At 43.8% G+C, this 22,611-nt stretch overlaps 2 protein-coding genes across 12 annotated transcripts in view; one reads left to right on the top strand and one right to left on the bottom strand.

Moving 5' to 3' along the window:
- The window catches only part of TBCE (tubulin folding cofactor E), a 125,709-nt gene that overhangs the window by 59,734 nt on the left and 43,364 nt on the right, over positions 1–22,611 (bottom strand). For all 8 annotated transcript variants that reach the window (XM_066235636.1, XM_066235601.1, XM_066235593.1 and 5 more), the window contains exon 3: positions 9,333–9,417. In XM_066235636.1, the coding sequence (XP_066091733.1) occupies positions 9,333–9,417 (85 nt within the window). The remainder of the gene's footprint in view (positions 1–9,332; positions 9,418–22,611) is intronic.
- The window catches only part of B3GALNT2 (beta-1,3-N-acetylgalactosaminyltransferase 2), a 129,455-nt gene that overhangs the window by 105,172 nt on the left and 1,672 nt on the right, over positions 1–22,611 (top strand). For 3 of the 4 annotated variants that reach the window (XM_066235675.1, XM_066235657.1, XM_066235648.1), the window contains one exon: positions 13,365–13,439. In XM_066235675.1, coding sequence (XP_066091772.1) covers positions 13,365–13,439 — 75 coding nt within the window. Of the gene's footprint in view, positions 1–13,364; positions 13,440–15,987; positions 16,557–22,611 lie in introns of those variants that run through there. The other variant, XM_066235667.1, reaches the window with a different exon arrangement.

The raw sequence follows: 22,611 nt of genomic DNA, 5'->3' as shown, positions 1-22,611 counted from the left end.
TTAGATGGGCTCCTGTAGTACACCCATCAATAACAACAATTTCATCACATGAACCATGTACAATTAACAAAATTTTTTTATCGATTGATTTGAGAGAGATTGATCTATTGTTCCACTTATTCACGCATTCATTGGTTGATTCTTGTATGTGCTCTGACTAGGGATTAAACTTACAACCTTGGCATATTAGGACAATGCTCTAAACAACTGAGCTACCTGGCCAGGGCAGTAAATTTTGATAAGAGAATATATGTTGATAAACATATGCCAGGAAAAAATCACACAACACCCAGGCATGAAGTTATCTGTTTCAGTATCTATTGTGACCTAAAAACTACCCCAAAGCATAATGGCTGAATGATTTGCTATTTCTCACAACCCTATGGGTAAGCCTAGCTCAGCTGAGTTGTGTAACATGGTTTCTGCTGGGGTCAGCCATGTGGCTGCATTCAGCTGGGAGGTGGCTGAGGTGGAACCATCCAAGATGGCTCCACTCGGATTCCTGGCACCTGGACAACGGTAGTTGTGGGGGGGGGGGGGAGGGCTGGGGGCAGCTGGGCCTCTCTCCCTAGCATAGTATTTAGACATCTTAGGCAGAGAGGCTTCCAAGGGAGTGAAAACAGAAACTGCATAGCCTCTTAAAGCCTAGTCCCAGAACTGACACAACATCATCTCTGCCACATGTCCAACCTAGTCACAGGCCACCTCGATTCGAGGGAAAGGAAAGAGCCTCCACCTCTTGCTGGGAAAAGCCATAGTCTTGAATAGGAATGGGTACCATTATTGGCAGCCATCTCTGGTGACAATTTAACATGCTTACCCCTCCCAGAAGAAAATAAAAAACTGTAACATTGGCCCTGGCCGGTTGGCTCAGCGGTAGAGCGTCGGCCTAGCGTGCGGAGGACCCAGGTTCGATTCCCGGCCAGGGCACACAGGAGAAGCGCCCATTTGCTTCTCCACCCCTCCGCCACGCTTTCCTCTCTGTCTCTCTCTTCCCCTCCCGCAGCCAAGGCTCCATTGGAGCAAAGATGGCCCGGGCGCTGGGGATGGCTCTGTGGCCTCTGCCTCAGGCGCTAGAGTGGCTCTGGTCGCAACATGGCGACGCCCAGGATGGGCAGAGCGTCGCCCCCTGGTGGGCAGAGTGTCGCCCCTGATGGGCGTGCCGGGTGGATCCCGGTCGGGCGCATGCGGGAGTCTGTCTGACTGTCTCTCCCTGTTTCCAGCTTCAGAAAAATGGAAAAAAAAGAAAAAAAAAGAAAAAAAAAACTGTAACATTAAGGAAGATTGGATACGGCCACCTAACCACTGAGGCCTAGTAGTTTTGCCCATGAACATGACACTGCTGCCTGACCTGTGGTGGCGCAGTGGATAAAGCGTTGACCTGGAAATGCTGAGGTCGCCAGTTCGAAACCCTGGGTTTGCCTTGTCAAGGCACATATGGGAGTTGATGCTTCCAGCTCCTCCCCCCTTCTCTATCTCTCTGTCTCTCTCTTCTCTCTGTCTCTCTCTCTCCTCTCTAAAAATGAATAAAAAATAAATAAATAAATTTAAAAATTTTAAAACCAAACAAAAAAAACATGACACTGCTGAGCTTTGGGAAAGGCAAGGACACTTTCCGCTGCATGCTGAGTGTAGGCTCAAAGGACATAGTGTGACCAGCCTGACTGGGTAAGAGCAAGATCTTGGCATTGCTGTCGTACAACTTGATGTCTGGATCTGTGCAGAACAAACCTCAGAAAAAAAACAACCTAATCTGCTTGCAAACATGGAGAAATGTGGAGAGGCAAAACAAAAATTATTTTTAAAAAAAGAAAAAAGGTTCAAGATTTTCTTTTGTATTTTTAGATTTATTGATTTTTAGAGGGGGAGGAGCAGGAATTATCAACTCATAGCAGTTGCTTTTCATATGTGCCTTGACCAGGCAAGCCCAGAGTTTTGAACCAGGGGCCTCATAATTCCAGGTCGATGCTCTATCCACCGTGCCACTGTAGGCCAGGAAAGATTATCATTCTTTAAAACTGTGAGCAAAAACTTCAAGAAATACAATATCATTTGAGTTTTTCATCTTTAAACATTCACACACAAGTACAAGTATTAAACTGCAATGTTTTGAATGTTACATGGGAGTAGCAGCTAGTGAGCAAGTCACGTCTAGCTACATTCAACATTTCTGAGAGTCAAGAACAACACAGGGTCTTTCGTGTTACGAATGTCACAATTTGAACAGGATCATCTAGAACTCTTGTGTTTGGGAAGATGTGCTTCCAGAATGCTGCAATGGGCCCTACGCAGGGGATACTTGTGTTTCGGAGCTGCGGGACTGCCGAAGCATGCCGACAGCGCCAGCCAGGAGAGTCCCTCTGCACTTTCTGAGTGGCATGTCTGCAGTAGTTCTGTCCCTCCCACCACGGTCCACAGGCCAGGAGGAGGGCTCCCACCTCCACAGACCTGCAGCCACAGCTCCTCCTAACATCTGCACCAGGACTACACCCCAGGAGCCTCGCAGGCTCTGTGGTCCTTTAGATGGCAACACCCTGGACTTCCAGCCACTGCTGCAAGAAAGGGTGAGACTCATGAAGGTGGCGAGTGAATTCTGCATGGAGAAGGGATGTGGAACTGTTCAGACCAGCGGGAGAACTGTGACAAATTATTCCCAACGGTGACTCTCAGTCCACATGCCTTTAGCAATGTGACTTCACCGCTTGTCCCATCAATAGGCATAGTTCATTTCTGTCCCAGTGACTCAGTTTTACCAACAGTGAAGCATGGGCCTTAAGAGACACTGCAGTCTCCATTTTCACTGTCTTGGAAACCAAGGGCTGTGTAAAACTCTCGCTAGACTGCAGTGACAGACTGTAAGCAGAAACAGACTGAGAGGACACCCAAGCCTCCTAGTCAACACCACGTCCCAGCTGTGCACAGCCATCTTGGACCCTCTAGCCAGAGGCAGCCGTCTCCACTAAGCCCTGTTTACATCCCTGAGACAGAGTCATGAGCCATAAAGTGGCTGTTTTAAGCCTCAAGTTTGGGGGTGGACTGTCATGCATGAATAGCTGACACTAACCAAAACTCAGTATTTCCTTCAATTACAAATAAAGGCAACAAACTACAGTTGTACCCTGTCACCAACAGAAATCAATTTTTTTTTTTTTTTGTGAGAGAGAGAGGTGGGGAGAGAAAGACAGAGAGAGGACAGACAGGAAAGGAGAGAGATAGAAGCATCAATGAAGATATTGCAACACCTTACTTTTTCATTGATTTCTCATATGTGCCTTGTCTGGAGGGCTCCAGCCAAGCCAGTGACCCCTTGCTCAAGCCAGCGACCTTGGGCATCAAGCCAGTGACATTGAGATCATGTCAATGATGAGATTATGTCGATGAGCCCACACTCAAGCCAACAACCTCATGGTTTTGAATCTGGAACCTCGCTTGGCATTCTGGGCTCATGCTCAATGAACTGCACCATCACAGGTCAGGCACTAAATATTAGTACTAGTAAACACTTTACAGGCACAAGGATGAACCAAATCCCAAGGTATGTCTGTTAGGTGTTGGAAAAATAATTCATACAATTTAGAATATTAGTTTATATACCTCAATCTATCTCAATGTGTATAAACAAATGAGCTTTGCATCTAAGAGACTGTTCCTAAAGTCTCACATGTATAAGGTTTTACTTAATTGAAAAGTAAAATTTAAAGTTCTAGTTAAATGAAATAAAAATAGAAAAATCTATTCTTCAAATATTACATGATTTAAAGGAAAAAATAAGTATGAAAGCAGAAGTTTTAAAAGCAATACATTTATAATAGATGAGAAAACAATGTAAAACAAATAGCATGGTTTTCATTTCTGTCCTAAGTTCACATGTGAATAATTCAAGAAGAGATCTTTATCACTGCTTGGTTGGGCTGCTGTGCCCTTCGCAGGTCAGAGGATGACATCAAATGTCAGTGTAAAGAACATCAGGTAAAGTGTCTCCAAAAAAAAAAGCAGCTCAGCAAGTAATGAGAAATGCTAGCTAAATGAGTGCCCATCACCCACAAGAACCTCCAAAGATCAGCTGATAATGTATGTAGACTTCACAGAGATGTCAGAGTCATATCAAGACATTGTATCCCAACCCGGAAATTCTGAATGCTATCTAAACAGAAAAAACTTGGTGAGGGCAGAGATTGGTAGGAAGAGAGTCCAAAAGTTTTTCTCTTATAAGCATTCAGCTTGTTTAAGCTCCTTCCTCTTGCTGCCTGCCAGCACTACCAGCATCCTGACCAGGTCCTGTGCAGAAATGTGAGACTCTCATGAAGTCCTGTACCAAGACTAATCCACCCTATTTCCACAATAAGGTTGTCAGGTAAAATTCAGAATGCCCAGTTAAATTTTAATTTCAGATAAACAGCAAATCATTTTTTAGTCCCATACGTATACTATAAAGTAACTTACTGTTTATCTAAAACCCAAATTTTATATTTGGTATATATATCTGCTAAATCTGGCAACACTACTCAAAAGTAAAGGGTCCCCACCAGCTTGAGTGCAGGGTCACTGGCTTGAGCCCAAGGTTGCTGGCTTGAGCAAGGGGTCACTCGCTCTGCTGTAGCCCCCTGGTCAAGGCACATATGAGAAAGCAGTCAATGAACAAGCAATCAACAAACAACTAAGATGCCACAATGAAGAATTGATGCTTCTCATCTCTCTGCCTTCCTGTCTGTCCCTATCTGTCCCTCTCTCTGATTCTCTCTGTCAAAAAAAAAAAAAAGAAAAGAAAAAGTAAAGGGTCCCCAACAAATTCTAAAACTCTTACAGGAAGCATTTTTCTTGTTGGGGCCTTAAATGCTAGGTGCTTTGTCTCTGGAAATGGAAAGGCTGTGTCTCTGAGGAGTTTCTCATAAATGCTGTTAATCTTGAGATTGTTTGTTATACTTCTACAAGCTTGCAAACATGCTGCTCAGCATGGAGACGTAGTCACTTTCACTACGTGCACACTGCTGTAACATCTAGAGAGCTGGCATGATGGACACATGTCCCAACAGAAATGGCCCTGTGAACGAGCATCTTTTCATAAATTGCTTATGAGTGCCACAATTTTTATTTTATTTTAAAGCTCTCACAGATGACATGATACTATATAGAGAGAAACCTAAAGATTCCACCAAAAAACTTTTTTATTTTTTTTTATTTTTTTTTTTATAGAGACAGAGAGTGAGTCAGAGAGAGGGATAGACAGGGACAGACAGGAACGGAGAGAGATGAGAAGCATCAATCATTAATTTTTCATTGCGCGTTGCAACACCTTAGTTGTTCATTGATTGCTTTCTCATATGTGCCTTGACCGAGCCTTCAGCAGACCGAGTAACTCCTTGCTGGAGCCAGAGACCTTGGGTTCAAGCTGGTGGGCTTTTGCTCAAACCAGTTGAGCCCACGCTCAAGCTGGCGACCTCGGGGTCTCAAACCTGGGTCCTCTGCATCCCAGCCCGACGCTCTATCCACTGTGCCACTGCCTGGTCAGGCTCCACCAAACAACTATTAAAACTGATACATTCAGTAAAGTAGCAGAATACAAAAGTAATATTAAGAAATAGCTTGCACTTCAATAAACTAATAACAAACTATCAGAAAGAGAAATTAAGAAAACAATCCCGTTCACAATTGTATCAAAAAAGAATAAAATATCTAAGAATAAATTTAACCAAGAAGGTAAAAGATCTATACAGCACTAGGAAATTTTTTTTTTCTTCTGTATTTTTCTGAAGCCGGAAACGGGGAGAGACAGTCAGACAGACTCCCGCATGCGCCCGATTGGGATCTACCCAGCACGTCCACCAGGGGGCGACGCTCTGCCCACCAGGAGGCGATGCTCTGCCCCTCCGGGGGGCTGCTCTGTTGCAACCAGAGCCACTCTAGCGCCTGGGGCAGAGGCCGAGGAGCCATCCCCAGCGCCTGGGCCATCTTTGCTCCAGTGGAGCCTCGGCTGCGGGAGGGGAAGAGAGAGACAGAGAGGAAGGAGAGGGGGAGGGGTGGAGAGGGGGAGGGGTGGAGAAGCAGATGGGCGCTTCTCCTGTGTGCCCTGGCCGGGAATCGAACCCAGGACTTCTGCACGCCAGGCTGACGCTCTACCACTGAGTCAACCGGCCAGGGCCTAGCACTAGGAAATTTTAAGATAAACAAAAGGAAGCCTATATATACCATGTTCATAGATAGAAAGAATAGACACCATTAAAGTGTCCATACTATCCACAGCAATATACAGATTCAATGCAATCCCTATCAAAATACCAATGACATTTCATAGAACTAGAATAATCTTAAAATTTACATGGAACACTAAAGGCCCAATGCCAAACCAATATTGAGAAAGAAGAACAAAGAAGTATCACGGCCTTAGCCAGTTGGTTCAGTGGTAGACTGTCGGCCCAGCGTGTGGAAGTCCCAGGTTTGATTCTTGACCATCTGCTTCTTCTCCCCTCCATCTCCCCCTTCTCTCTCTCTCTCTTCCCCCTCCTGCTGCCATGGCTCAAACAGTTTGAGCAAGTTGGCCCCAGGTGCCGAGGATGGCACCATGGCCTCTGCCTCAGGCACTGGAATGGCTCTGGTTGCCACGGAGCAACACCCCAGATAGGCAGAGCATCACCCCCTGGTGGGATTGCCCTATGGATCCTGGTCAGGTGCATGCAGGAGTCTGTCTCTCTGCCTCCCCGCTTCTCACTTCAGAAAAAATACAAAAAAAAAAAAAAATGAGCATCAGTTTGTTCCTGTATTGTGCCCTGATCAGGATGGAACCAGCAACCACTACTACACTTTGGAACTATGTTCTAACCAACCCAGCTATCTGGCCAGGGCTTAAACTGTTAATGAATTAATGAGAGATGTTTCCACTCATTCAATTATTTAAAAAAACTGAAGAAACAAAAACACAAAAAAGGACAAAGCAAGCAACTCCACTTGTAAAATTAAGGATCAGTTTTAAAAACACTGGGAAAAAACTCTACAAATAGAACTGTCTTTTTAAAAATACACCACATTCTACATTACAGAACTGACCAACAAGCCAAACACTTCTTTTCCAGCCCCCTTTATTCAACTACTAGCTGTACCTGGCCACGCGTTGCTGTGGCTCAGTCTGGTTAAATGGAAAAGAAAGAAAGAGAAAGTGCACGTTTCTAATGTTCAATTTCACAATGCTTGTGGGTATACAATATTTTTTGTTGTTCCATTGTCTGTGCAGATATAGAGACTGTCTGGTTTGCCGAGTCTAGAACACGCAACATATAATTGTCCATGTGAGAAGCAATCCGTGTGTAGATCAAAAGTGCACAATTCTAAAGATTGGCCCTGAGCTTTGTTGATGGTGATTGCAAACGCCAATTGAATTGGGAATTGCGATCTCTTAAACTGAAATGGCATATCCATTGGAATCATAAGAGTGTGAGGAATGAGGACATCCTCACCTTTGAAAGGTCCTGCCAAGATTGTTGCTTCTATGACATTGCTCATTAATTTTTTACAGCGCACAGACCCAAACACTTCATGTTTTACCATGAAATCCATCAGCGATTTCAGCTTCTGTCTGAAAACACGTGCTGTGATGTCATACCTATCTACTGACGATTGGCCAGGAAGCAAGAGCTGTTGTATATCATCCCAAGCTGGACTGCATGTGAATGTAATGAATAGGTCGGATGCCCGTAGTGACAAACATACATAATTGCATCTTGAGCATACTCATGCATATGACGTGGACTGCCTGTATATGAACATGGCAAAATCATTAGTCTTTCAACGTTAGTTGTGTTACCGTCATTTACAACTGCATCTCGCAAATGAACGTATTCTTCAGAGTGAAGCTTGGTCTGATTCAAACGAATGAGTATCAAACGTTCTGTTTTGATTTTTGCATACATATCTATGATGTATTGGTGAAACAATTGATAGCATTTCAAAATGTGATTGTGTTCATTCTCTCGAATCATTAATCAGTATGAATAATAGGTCATTACGCTGCATTTCGTATATGTTTCTTCGCCATTGACTAGATTTATCATCTTAATGTTGAAGTGATATCCATCGGCATCATCCCAAAAATGATTGGATATTGCAGGGCATTGTAGCATTAATGAGTTTCTGTAAGTTTTGTCAATTGATTGTTTCTCCGATGAAGAACAATATCTCTAGGTTGGAACTGATCTCCGACTATAACAATTGCCATTTTGTCTATAGTTGGAGCATTGAATCTTCACACACATTCTCCAGCAGCTGTTTTGTCAGCATGAATAACAATCTTGTGTGTATCAGATGGCATCATGTCAATTGCTATTTTGAACAAACGCACTAAATTGTTTTTTTCATGAAGAAGCTCTTGCAGTTGGGAAACGATGGACCTTTTTATGTCGGTAGAAATTCCGCAGCGTGCATTCAATTCATCATTGCCATCACTGATGAAATACATTCGTAGGAATTTATGTTGACCATCTGGGAACGGAAGCGGGGAGCCAGCTTTATGATAAATTTGTCCTTTTACTTTGAAAGTTGGCATGAATTGAGCTGCTATGATTTCTGCACCGAACGACATCATTTGGAAGCATGAGTTCTATTTCCTGATGTTAGATAGGAAATGCTTTGATTCAGCAATATATCCGGCAAGCAAAGTTTTTAATGGCTCTGGAGGTTCTCCAAGTTGAGGCAGTTTAATTTTTCTGGTGGCACAACACATTCCTTTCCTTTCTCCATTAAATTTCAGAGCCTTGCAATAAGGACACATTTCCGTCATAGTGCCGATGAGAACATGCCAGCTCAAACTATAATCATCAGCTGGGTTGTACCGGAATGCAAGGCGATTGTAATCGCGTGATTGCTGAGCACAGAGTCGTGTTTGACGCTGATCTGCTGTTTCTCGTTGACGTCTTTCAGCCACTCTCAGCCTGTCGCATTCATTCTGTTGAGAACGAAGTAGATCTGAAGCTGCAGAACACGATCGCCGTGCTCACAACTGTGCATCCTCAAGTCTGGCTGCACATAAATGGATCATAAATCGGAAACATTGAAATGGAATCGTAAAATATTTAGTATAGCGTGTGTTGCTTTTATGTCCAACAGATGGCGCTGTTTTTAAAAGAAAGCATGTTTTTATCTATCACAGGTGGGACATCTATATCTATATAATAGTAGGTATATAAAAAAAGAGTGCATATTCAAATGCAACGTGTGTCAAAATTTCAAAGCAATTGGTGAAGAACTTTCAGTAATTTAAAATTGTGAACAAATGAACGTTTACATTTTTATTTATATAGATTAAATGTTACCCTAAATAACCATGTCAATTTGTAAGAAAATACCTGCATTGAAAGTACCGAGTCCCCTCGTGGCTTCCGTCATGCTTGCCTCTCTCGGGGTTGTCCCACTCGACTCCTAACCAGAGTCCTGGCAGGGGAAGAAAAGCCACATGAGCAAGAAGTGCTGACAGATGTGATGTTCCATTTCCCTGAATTGAAAACCACATCGCAGACACCACTGGGGGAGAAAGACATGTCTTTGGGAAAGGACAGTTAACTTTAGACTTCGGACTTCGACCAAGTACAACAGCACATTTGGTTCAAAAATCATCAAAAATCACAACTGCAGAAAACAACAATGGCTAAAATGTAATGAGCACTGACTAAATGCGAGAAAGTTTTCCTCACGTTATCTCCTGTTATCCTTACAACAGACAAGTCATCTTTGTTAAGGAGGTATTGTTATTGTTCTGTTTTTACCAGCTCCCAGACAAATGAACATGATTTAATTTTCAATGACAATTTACTTTCGGTATTATTTTGTATTAGTTTCAGGTGAACAGCATAGTAGTTAGATAAGCATATGTTTTTCAAAGTGCCCCTCCATATGTTCAGTACCCGCCTGGCACCATACATAGTTATTACTATATTATTAACTGCATTCTCTATGCTGTACTCTACATCCCTGTGACTATTCTGTAACAGCCAAGGTGTACTCCTTAATCCCTTCACTTCTTTCACTCATCTTCCCAACCCCCAATACACATTTTTTGAATCCTAGTCTAGTAATCTTCTTTACATAAAATAAAATTGTATAAGTAAATAGTATTCTTGTTCACTTGACCTGTGGTGGTACAGTGGATAAAGCATCAATCTGGAATGTTGAGGTCACAAGTTCAAAACGCTGAAGTCACTGGCTCTGAACGTGGGCTTATCAGCACAGGGTTGCTGGCTTGAGCAGAGAACTGTCCACAAGATCCCAAAGCTTGTCTGCTTAAGTGCAAAGGTCACTGGCATGAAAAGCCCAAGGTCACTGGCTTGAGCAAGGGGACACTGGCAAGGCAGTATGAGAAGCAATGAATGTAATACAACTAAAGTGAAAGCAACTATGAGTTGATTCTTCTCATCCCTCTCCTCTTTCCTCTCTTTCTCTTTCACACACACACAAAATCTCCCTCAAAATATTTTAATAATATTCTTGTTCAACATAGGTAAAATAACTTGACAAAAGTCACACAGCTTCAAATGTGTTCCCCAGTTAGCCCATCCTAACTCAGGAAGCCGAGACTCACTCCTATTCTATGTTGTCTGTAACTAACAGCTCAGTCTGCAGAGCAGTCTCTCTGCCTTCTCTTCTCTCTCCCACTAATCAGCCACTATGGACACAGCACTGTGCTATGTGCAGAAATCAGACAGAGGCTTTCAGTGCTGGATCTACACTCCTACTGAGAATTACAAAAGCTAAAAAAGCTATTTTTTTTAAATCACTTTACACCAATTAGAACAGCTCATGTCAAGAAACAAAGCAGCCTAACCAGGCGGTGGCACAGTGGATAGAGCATAGGACTGGGATGTGAAGGACCCAGGTTCAAGACCCTGAGGTCGCCAGCTTAAGCGCGGGCTCATCTGGCTTGAGCAAAAAGCTTACCAGCTTGGACCCAAGGTCGCTGGCTCGAGCAAGGGGTCACTCAGTCTACTGAAGGCCCGCAGTCAAGGCACATATGAGAAAGCAATCAATGAACAACTTAAGCTGTCACAACGAAAAACTGATGATTGATGCTTCTCATCTCTCTCCATTCCTGTCTGTTTGTCCGTCCCTATCCATCCCTCTCTCTGACTCTCTGTCCCTGTAAAAAAAAAAAAAAAATACACACAGACACACACCAAAAAACCCCCAAAAAACAAAATAAAAAAAAGCAAAGTAGAAAAGAACAAGTGCCGACAAGGATGTGTGGGAAGAGAACTCCCGTGCACTGCTGGGGGTATAAGCTGATGAAGCTGCTATGAAAACAGTACAGTGTTTCCTCAAAAAGCTATACATAGAATGATCATACCATCTAGCAGCAATTCCACTTCTGAGCAGACAGCCCTCAGCCCTGCCAGCGGGGACTCAGAGACGGGCACACCGCGTTTTTCCGCACTTCACAGATCGTCTAATACAAATGGAAGGTTTGTGACACCCCCATGTCAAGCAAACTGAAAATCTTCTGGAAAGGAGTCACCATTCTAGATGCCAATAAGCACACTGATGATTCATGGGAAAAGGTCAAAATATCAACATTCACGGGAGTTTGGAAGAAGCTGATTCCAAGGTTCCCGGATGACTTTGAGGAGGAAGTCACTGCAGATGCTGTGAGAACAGCAGGAAAACCGAATGAGAAGTAGAGCCTGAGGGGACCTGCACTGCTCTGCCCTCCTGACAGAACTTCAATAGACAGATGAGGATTTGCTCCTTATAGACAAGCAAAGAATGTGCTTTCCTGAGGTGGAATCCACTCCTGGTAAAAATAATGTGAAAACTGTTGAAATGGCAACAAGGGATTTAGAATATTACATAAGCTTAGCTGATAAAAGCAGGGCACAGCTTGAGAGGATTGACTCCAATTTTGAAAAAGTCCTACTGTGGGTAAAATGCTATCAAACAGTTATTCTATATTGCTAATCCTAGATATAAGGCTTGTGACTGATAAGGATAATGGTTTCATCTGACTAGTAAAGACCACACATTCTGGCCCCAAGGGCCATAAATTATAGATTTGTTATATTGATTTTATAGAGGAAACTCAAGAGTTATTTTAAAACTTCAACTTGAATAATAGCGGATTTAGTTATGATCAATAGGCTTAATGGTTAATGCAAATAAAGCTTTGTTGCAGAACCTGGGCAGGCCTACTTGACCTGAGATCTGCAAGCAATCCACCAGGCGACTGTAAGCAAAGCCTGTGTGCTCCAAGGACAAAATGCCCAATGACTATGATCCAATTACCTTTGACTATGATCTAATTAACCTTCCCTTGAAATTCCAAAACCCCATACCTACCTTTTTCTTCTACTTATAAAAAGAATGGCTCAGGAAAAAATGTTGAGACAGTTTTGGGAACATAACCCTCATCTCCTCAGATCTCCGACCACTTGAATAAAGTGCCCATAGTCAATCCTTGTTGCTACTTATTTGGCTGAGTGGTGACAGGCAGCACAAACTCCGATAATTCATGTTTCAATTCTGGTGACTCTGGTGGGACAGCTTCAGGACTCTCCAGTTAGTCAGGGTATTTAACAGGGAGTCCCATTGGCTGCCTGGACTAGTGGGCCAGGGGCATGGATATAGATTAGCAGCTGGCACATTAATTTTTTGTTTTTGTTTTTTTGTGGCAGACACAGAGAGAGTCAGAGAGAGGGACAGACAGACAGGAAGGGAGAGAGGTGAGAAACATCAATTCTTGGTTGCAGTTCCTTAGTTGTTCATTGATTGATTTCTCATATGTGCCTTGAATGTGGGGCTACAGCAGACCGAGTGACCCCTTGCTCGAGCCAGCGACCTTGGGTCCAAATGGTGAGCTTTGCTCAAACCCGATGAGCCCACGCTCAAGCTGGCAACCTCGGGGTCTCAAACCTGGGTCTTCCGCGTCCCAGTCCTACTCTCCGTCCACTGTGCCACCGCCTGGTCAGGCTGGCACATGAATTTATTGGGGGACTCTCCTCTGATTCCTGGCACCATTCATCACCTTTACCACCTTTGAATTGCTGCGCTTTCTGGCTTATAGTCCTGATTTATGATCTAGATCAGTTGACAGGTTAAGGTGCCTTCTGGTTTCTGTTTTTTGCTTTTACAGAGCTCTGTCTGGTATAATGGGGTAGGGAAAGCCTCCATTTTGGGGAGATTCACCTTTTGAGGCGAACTGTGGCCGATTGGTCAACCTATGCTTGAAATGGGATTAAATCCTCAAGGTGGCGCCAAAGGTTAAGGGTTGAGATAAGGCACGTCGGGTGGAAAAATGGATGGCTGATTTTAACTTTGGCTTTTCAACTAGAACTGCTTTCAAAGGGTCTGACCAAAACCTTTTTTTAAAAAAATATTTTATTTATTCATTTTAGAGAGGAGAGGAGAGAGAGAGAGAAGGTGAAGGAGCTGGAAGCATCAACTCCCATATATATATGTACGTTGACCAGGTAAGCCTGGGGTTTCTTTCGAACCAGCGACCTCAGCATTCCAGGTTGATGCTCTATCCACTGAACTACCACAGGTCAGGCTGAACAAAGCTTTTAGATAATAGAAAGCCTTTACTTGCAAGTACTTAAATCACTTATGATGGCCAAAATGGAGCTCTTATTTTTTTTTTTAATTTATTCATTTTTAGAGAGGAGAGAGAGAGGGAGAGAGACAGAGAGGGAGAGAGAGGAGAGAGAGACAGAGAGAGAGAAGGAGGGAGGAGCTGGAAGCATCAATTCCCACATGTGCCTTCACCAGGCAAGCCCAGGGTTTCGAACTGGCGACCTCAGCATTTCCAGGTCGACGCTTTATCCACTGCGCCACCACAGGTCAGGCAGAGCTCTTATTTTTGTTTAATGCCTAAACTAATTTTTTATGCAAAATTAGAAAATACTAGCTCTAAAATCAAAATACTCTTATTCCTGTCTTTAAGATACTCTGGACATTATTGCCTTAAAATTTGGATATTCAAGGGTGCTCATTTAAGTTTAAATGGAATGGAATTTTGATCCTGAACTTGTTTCTTTGTTTTTGTGTTCTGTAAGTCTGGCCATCCTAATTGTTATACTCTGTGTTTGTTCTCTCCAGTGCTGGGGGCCGAGTAGTAACTCTGCTATTAGGCTTGATTGAGTTTTATTTCTGTGCCATGGCTCTGTCTCCGTATTGCATTTGTATTTTTTTGTATGTGAAAATGTACTCATATCTGTGAAACAGAAGTCAGTTTCAGTTTGAGAGCTCTCATCTGTCTGTCTGAAATTCTTGCTATTCTATGCATATGGGGAATCCTGTCTCCCGTTTAGTCTTTGTACCATCAGGTCCTTGTGAAAGTCATCTGCAGTCCTGCTTGGTGTAGGATAAGATTCTAAGACTAGTATCTCTGTCCCTCTGGAGAATTTGATTTGTAAACACTTGTTTGTTTGAACTTTGTCTTTGTTTTTGGATTTTGTTTAGGTTTTAAAATAAGCAGCTTGATCTCAGTTCCACCAGAGAGTCAATTAGGCTGTATTCTACCTGACTAGTGAACTTGCAGCTAGACCTGTTTTTCCAGTCCCAGGGAAATGAACATAAATCCAAGACTTTATAACTCTCAGGGATGACCCTAAACTATGTAGATCTCTCTGTAATTACTTCAGAGGCTGAAAGAATAATATACCCATATGGAAAAAAATTCCCAAAATGGGTGAATAGATTTTTCAATCCTTTGCCAACATTTAGGTAGCAAATGTTCCAGGGCACTAGAAATGTCACATGAAAAGAAGTATTGTATTGATCAATACACATCATGTGTATCTATTGATCATAGATCAATACATGAATGTGTATTGACTCAAGGCACGCTTTCCTAATTTTGCATGGACATGGTTTGATCTGGAAGGAAAGAGGGCTATTAACCTACCATAAAAAGAAAATTAAACATGCAATGGAAAATTTTAAATCACTAGAAGTTGTTCAGGTACCCTTACAGGTGGCAGTTATGTACCATCCTGGGCATCAGGAAGAGGACACTGAAGTGACTAAAGGAAACAATCTGGCCAATCAAGCAGTGAAAAAGGCTGCTAAGGGAACATTTATAATGTTGGTACCTATTCTAGACTTGCCACAATTTGACCCTAAATATTCGACTGCAGACTTTAAGAAAGCTAAGAGCTAGGGTTTTGATGAAGAAGACCCCAATAGTAGATGGAAAAAGAAAAAGAAAGGAGTTATACTTCTTCCAGAACATTCAGTGGGACCAGTCATGAAGCATGTGCATGAGGCCACTCACCATGGAAAGGGTTCATTAACCACCTACATTAAACCATGGCTCACAGGTCCTGGGGTTTCTAAAGTCCCACAGAAAATAGCAGCTAGATGTGTGTGCCAGCAGAGCAACACAGACTGATCCCCATCAGAAGAAAGAAGGAAAACAATGTGAAGGGCAGTGCTCTTTTGAGGACTAGCAGACTTTCCCCAGATGCTGAGGGTCTAAGGATGGAAATATTTTTATTTGTTGGTCTTTGTGTATACTTTTCCAGGATGAACAGAAGCCTGTTCTACCAGCATTGATTCAATCCTTGGTGGTAGTGAGAGCCCTGCTGATAGAAATAGTTCCCACTTTGGCCAACCTGGCCACATCCAGAGAAGTAACAGGCCTTTTGTTTCAGAAATTACACAGAAAGCTAGTAAGGTTTTAAGAATCAAAAAGAAAATCCATAGAGGATGAAGACCTCAGGTTTCTGAGAAAGCAGAGAAAATAAATCATACCTTGAAGAATATAGCCAAATTGTGTCAAGAAACTCAATTCCATCAGAAGCCCGGGATTACCTTTTTGTTGCCCTGCTCAGGGTAAGAGTGGCTCCTAAAGTAGGGTGCAACCGAGTTCTCATAAAACTGTGTATGGCAGCCATTTCAGGCTACCATTGGGGTAGAAGACACGTGCGCAGAACAAGAAATAAAGAACTATGTACAACACTTAAGTTAGACCTTAGCTATGATTAATGACCTTGTGTAAAAGATCTCTCCCCACAGGTTCACTACATTCCTTTGAGCCTGGGATAAGGTGCTACTCGAGACTTGGAAGACAGGGTCCCTAAGAGCCAACTAAAAGAAAAGAGAACTGGACCTTGGAACGTACATCTCACCACCCCAACTGTGATAGAATTGGCAGGACCACCAGAGTAAAGAAAGCACTAGAAGAACAGTGAACCATTCAACCAAGAGAAGACCTGAAAGTCATTTTTTGAAAACATTACTTATATTCTTTTAATTATTTTTTGTTTAACCCCATATTCTGCAAAACTTATACCTTTCAAATGGGATGAAAATATCTGGTCTAAATATTTCTGACTTTGGTCTTGAAGGAGGAACCTATATTGAACAAACTTTCACTTCGTGTCTTGTAGGTGTTTGTATTCACCTAGAAGGTCTTTGAAAATTATACTTTGTTTCTGCATGTCAATAAGACAATAACCTACTCCTGATATTTACCTGTGGTAATTCTAAGGGATGGGAAATGTTCTCTTTAAACAAGCTCAGCAGCACCTCACCTGTGGTGGCGCAGTGGATAAAGCATCAACCTGGAATGCTGAGGTCGCCAGTTCAAACCCTGGGCTTGCCTGGTCAAGGCACATATAGGAGTTGATGCTTACTGCTTCTACCCCTGCCCTTCTCACTCTCTCTCTCTTCCAACCTCTCTAAAATGAATAAATAAAAAAATTTAAAAATAAGCTCAGCAGCAAAATGATTACTTCCATATGAAACATCTCATAGAAATGAAATAGTTTGAAACTAACAGTAGGGAACTCAAGAGTTAAAATTTTAGCTTGAGTAATAGAGGTTTCAGTTATAATCAATAGGCTTAATGATTAAAGCAAGTAAAGCTTTGCTCCAGAAGCTGGGATACCTGAACAGGCATACATGAGTTTCGCAAGCAAGCCACCAATGTGTCCCAGGGGACTATGAGAGCAAGCCACTTCTGTGCTCCAGGGATCTGCAAACAATCCACCATTGGATTTCCTAAATCTACCATTGTACTCCATGACCTAGGGCAGGGGTCAGGAACCTTTTTGGTTGAGAGAACCATGAACGCCACATATTTTTTAAAAAAATTTTTTTTAATTTTTTTTTTTTTTACATATTTTGGGCACTTTTATTTTTTTACAGAGATAGAGCGAGAGTCAGAGAGAGGGATAGATAGGGACAGACGGACAGGAACGGAGAGAGATGAGAAGCTTCAATCATCAGTTTTTCATTGTGACACCTTCGTTGTTCATTGATTGCTTTCTCATACGTGCCTTGACCGTGGGCCTTCAGCAGACCAAGCAACCCCTTGCTCAAGTCAGCAACCTTGGATCCAAGCTGGTGAGCTTTTTGCTCACACCAGATGAGCCCACGCTCAAGCTGGCGACCTCAGAGTCTCGAACCTGGGTCTTCCGCATCCCAGTCCTATGCTCTATCCACTGTGCCACCGCCTGGTCAGGCATCGCCACATATTTTAAAATGTAATTCCATGAGAGCCATACAACGACCCATGTACATTACGCACTATCCAATAAAAATTTGGTGTTGTCCCGGAGGACAGCTGTGATTGGCTCCAGCCACCCGCAACCATGAACATGAGCAGTAGGAAATGAATGGATTGTAATACATGAGAATGTTTTATATTTTTATCATTTTTTTTATTAAAGATTTATCTGCGAGCCAGTTGCACCCATCAAAAGAGCCATAAGTTCCCAACCCCTGACCTAAGGGATTGCCAGCAAAGCCTTTGTGCTCCAAGGACAGAATGACCACTTACTATGGTCCAATTAACTTTGACTATAATCTGATTACTTTTCCCCTTAATATCCCAAAACACCTTACCTACCCTCTACTTCTCTTTATAAAAAGGATGGCTCAGGATAGGAGGTTAAGATGGACTTGTGTACACAACCCTCCTTCTCTCAAATTGCCAGCAATCTGAATAAAGTGCCCATAAAGATTTAATCCCTTTCTCTACTTATCCGGCTAAATGTTGACAGGCAGTACAAACACTAATATTTCTGGTTTCAGATTTTCTGGCAGATGACAATGAAGTATCATGCTCTAACAAAAAGCAATATATTAAGGGAGATTAGGCCCTGGCCGGTTGGCTCAGCGGTAGAGCGTCGGCCTAGCGTGCGGAGGACCCGGGTTCGATTCCCGGCCAGGGCACACAGGAGAAGCGCCCATTTGCTTCTCCACCCCTCCGCCGCGCTTTCCTCTCTGTCTCTCTCTTCCCCTCCCGCAGCCAAGGCTCCATTGGAGCAAAGATGGCCCGGGCGCTGGGGATGGCTCTGTGGCCTCTGCCTCAGGCCTAGAGTGGCTCTGGTCGCAACATGGCGACGCCCAGGATGGGCAGAGCATCGCCCCCTGGTGGGCAGAGCGTCGCCCCTGGTGGGCGTGCCGGGTGGATCCCGGTCGGGCGCATGCGGGAGTCTGTCTGACTGTCTCTCCCTGTTTCCAGCTTCAGAAAAATGAAAAAAAAAAAAAAAAAGAAATTAAAAAAAAAAAAAAAGGGAGATTAGCCTGTTAAGATGGCAGCAAAAGTAAATGTAGTACTGAACCTTCCATAGCCACATCATAATTACAACTAAACTAGAAAACAACACACATCAGAACCACCTGAAATTGAGCTGAACAGAAGTCCTCCAACTAAGGATATAAAGTAGGGGACACATCAAGACTGGTGGGAGGGGTGGAGACATGGAACAGGCTGGTCCTACCACCCATGGGTAGCAGATAAAAGTCAGGAAGGATAACTAAGATGCAGAGGTCCCCCGAGCGAGGGATTCCAGCCTCATAGTAGTACCCCAGCACAGTGTTCCTGTGCCAGAAAGAAAAGTCCCCATAGCTCTGGCTGTGAAAATCAGTTCGAATTGTGGCTGAGTGAGATGGAGGCTGCTCAAGACCCAAATGTTTCCCTTAAAGGTCCAACACAAAGACTTAGACACACTCTCTGTAACCTCCAGTGCTGGCTGTCTAGTATAGAGATGAGAGCAAGAGGCGCAGCTTCCTTACAGACAGAAACTCTGGCAGAGGCCATTGTTCCTTTCTGAGTCCCTTCCCCCAGAGCCTGCAGGTGGCATCATATCTGTGCCCCTCCCCATCAACCTGACTCACACTGTTGGTCCCGACCTGGTGATTCCCTGAGACAACGCCCCACCCAACTTGCAGGCTTACCCAAGCCATCTCCAGTGGCTTTCCATATAAACAGTCTGTCTTTACTCATGCTGTGGACTTTCCTAAAAATTTCTCAAACAGCCAACATTTGGCCTCCATGTGCCAAGCATCTCTCTTACTAAGTGGCCCCAGGCCCAGCACTAGTGGAAGCTGAACTTCTTTACAGCTTGGCCTCTCCTGGGCACCTCCAAGCCCAGCACAAGTAGCAACCATCTGCAGATCACTTTGTAGCTCATGTCAGGTGGCACCTGGAAGGGCATAAGTGGCAGCAGACCTTAGCCTGCACCTCTCAGGAGGTCCTAGAGCCAGTGTACCCAGTGGGTAACTTCAGACCACGTTGAAGCACCACCCACCTCCACAAGTGACTCATTCAAAAGGGGAATTCAGTAGACACTAGAGCCACACTAAAATAAGTCCTGCTCCATGGGCTTGGTGCCTGCACAGCTGATCTCCGCTGTAGTCGCAGACAGTCCTCAAAATCAATCTGGGATAAATCCCTTCCACTGAGGTGCCAACAGCAATCAAGGCTCAACTACAACAGAAGGATGCATACAGGCCACGCAGGAAGCACACCTGGAATGCCCAACTCAGGTGACTGGGGAAGCTGGGCCACTGGCCCAACAGGACACCTACACTATATAAGGCCGTGCTACCAAAACAAGGAGACATAGCAGCTCTACCGAACACAAAGAAACAAACACAGAAAGGCAGCAAAAATGAGGAAATAAAGAAACATGTCCCAAATGATAGAACCCCAGAAAATGAACTAAACAAAAAAGAGATAAGCAATCTATTAGATACAGAGTTCAAAACACTGGACTGACCAGGAGGTGGCGCAGTGGATAGAGCGTCGGACTGGGATGTGGAGGACCCAGGTTCGAGACCCCAAGGTGCCAGCTTGAGTGTGGGCTCATCTGGTTTGAGCAAAAAAGCTCACCAGCCTGGGCCCAAGGTCGCTGGCTCAAGCAAGGGGTTACTCGGTTAGCTGTGGCCCCATGGTCAAGGCACATATGAGAAAGCAATCAATGAACAATTAAGGTGTCGCAGCGAAAAACTGATGATTGATGCTTCTAATCTCTCTCCGTTCCTGTCTGTCCCTATCTATCCCTCTCTCTGACTCTGTCTCTGTAAAAAACAAACAAACAAACAAACAAAAAACAACTAACCAGTGAATGCATAAATAAGTTGACATTTCTCTCTCTCTCTCTCTCTCTCCCCCTCCCCTTTCCTTAAAAAAACAAAACAAGGCCCTGGCCGGTTGGCTCAGTGGTAGAGCATCGGCCTGGCATGCGGGGCACCCGGGTTCGATTCCCGGCCAGGGCACATAGGAGAAGCGCCCATTTGCTTCTCCACCCCCCCCCCTCCTTCCTCTCTGTCTCTCTCTTCCCCTCCCGCAACCAAGGCTCCATTGGAGCAAAGATGGCCCGGGCGGTGGGGATGGCTCCTTGGCCTCTGCCCCAGGCGCTAGAGTGGCTCTGGTCGCGGCAGAGCGACGCCCCGGTGGGGCAGAGCATTGCCCCCTGGTGGGCAGAGCATCGCCCCTGGTGGACGTGCCAGGTGGATCCCGGTCGGGCGCATGCAGGAGTCTGTCTGACTGTCTCTCCCCGTTTCCAGCTTTAGAAAAATACAAAAACAAAAACAAAAAAACAAAAAACAAAACACTGATTAAAAGGATGCTCAATGAGCTTAGGAGAAGAGATAAACTCTGTGAGAACTTTAACAAAGAGATAGGACACATAAAAATGGAGATAGAAAACAAAAAAACAAAGCAGTCAGAAGTAAAGACTATACTAACTGAAATGAAGACTACATTGCAAGGGCCCTTGCTAGGTAGTTCAGCTGGTTAGAGCATCATCCCAATATACAAAAGTTGCAGTTTCAAACCCAGGTCAGAGTACATACAAATTGTGCAGCCACAGTATGGGTTTCCTCAAAAAATTAAAAATGGAACTGCCTTTTGACCCAACTATCCCACTTTTAGGATTATATCCTAGGATCACCAAATCACTGATTCAAAAGAACATATGCACCCCCATGTTAATGGCAGCATTGTTTACAATAGCCAAGATCTGGAAACAGCCCAAGTGTCCATCAGTGGATAACGAGATTAAAAACCTATGGTACATATATACAATAGAATACTATGTGGCTGTGAAAAAGAAGGAAACCTTACCTTTTGTGACAGCATGAATGGACCTGGAGATTATTATGCTAAGTGAAATAAGCCAGGCAGAGAAAGAAAAATATCATATGATCTCACATATATGTGGAATCTAATGAACACAGTGAATTGAGGAATGGAATAGAGTAAAAGATGAGGTCACAGAGACCAGAGGGACAGCAATCAGAGGGAAGGGGGATGAGGGGATGGAATCAGAGAAGGTAAAGGGATTAATGAAACTATATATACCTAACATAGAGATATAGATGACAGCAAATCCTAGAGGGAAAAGGGGAGAGAGTTTGGGAGAGGGGGGCAAAGGGGGTATAAAAAGAGACACAAGGGTGGGGGGTGAGGGAGTTATATTCAGTGGGATACCTGAATCCATGTAAACACAGTAAATTAAAAATTAATAAAAATTAAAAAAAAAAGAATCAACCAGCCCTGGCCGGTTGGCTCAGCGGTAGAGCGTCGGCCTAGCGTGCGGAGGACCCGGGTTCAATTTCCGGCCAGGGCACATAGGAGAAGCGCCCATTTGCTTCTCCACCCCTCCGCCGCGCCTTCCTCTCTGTCTCTCTCTTCCCCTCCCGCAGCCAAGGCTCCATTGGAGCAAAGATGGCCCGGGCGCTGGGGATGGCTCTGTGGCCTCTGCCCCAGGCGCTAGAGTGGCTCTGGTCACAACATGGCGACGCCCAGGATGGGCAGAGCATCGCCCCCTGGTGGGCAGAGCATCACCCCCTGGTGGGCGTGCCGGGTGGATCCCGGTCGGGCGCATGCGGGAGTCTGTCTGACTGTCTCTCCCTGTTTCCAGCTTCAGGAAAAAAAAAAAAAAAAAAAAAAGAATCAACCAATGAATGCATAAACAAGTAAAACAATGAATCAATTCTCTTTCTCTCTTCCCCTTTCTCCAAAATCAACAATTTTTTAAAAGACAACATTACAGGTAGCCAACAGTTGAGTAGATGAAGCAGAGAATCATATCAGGTATTTGGAAAATAAACAGAAAACACTCAATCAGCACAACAAAAAGAAATTAATCCAAAAAATAAGGATAGTCTAAGAAGCCTCTGGGACAGCTTCAGGCATATCAACATTTGCATCATCAGGGTACCAGAAGGAAAAGAGAAAGAGCAAGAAACGAAAACTTAGCTGAAAATATAATGATAGAAAGCTTCCCTAACCTGGTGAGGAAATAGACATACAAGTCCAGAGTACCATGTCCCAAACAAGATGAACCCAAAGAGGCCTACACCAAGACATATCATAATCAAAATATCAAAGCTTATGCCAAA

This window comes from Saccopteryx bilineata, chromosome 1 (assembly GCF_036850765.1).
Source record: "Saccopteryx bilineata isolate mSacBil1 chromosome 1, mSacBil1_pri_phased_curated, whole genome shotgun sequence".
NCBI lineage: Eukaryota > Metazoa > Chordata > Mammalia > Chiroptera > Emballonuridae > Saccopteryx > Saccopteryx bilineata.
Note: the sequence above shows the minus strand (reverse complement) of the source record. Positions and strands in the feature narration are given on the sequence as shown.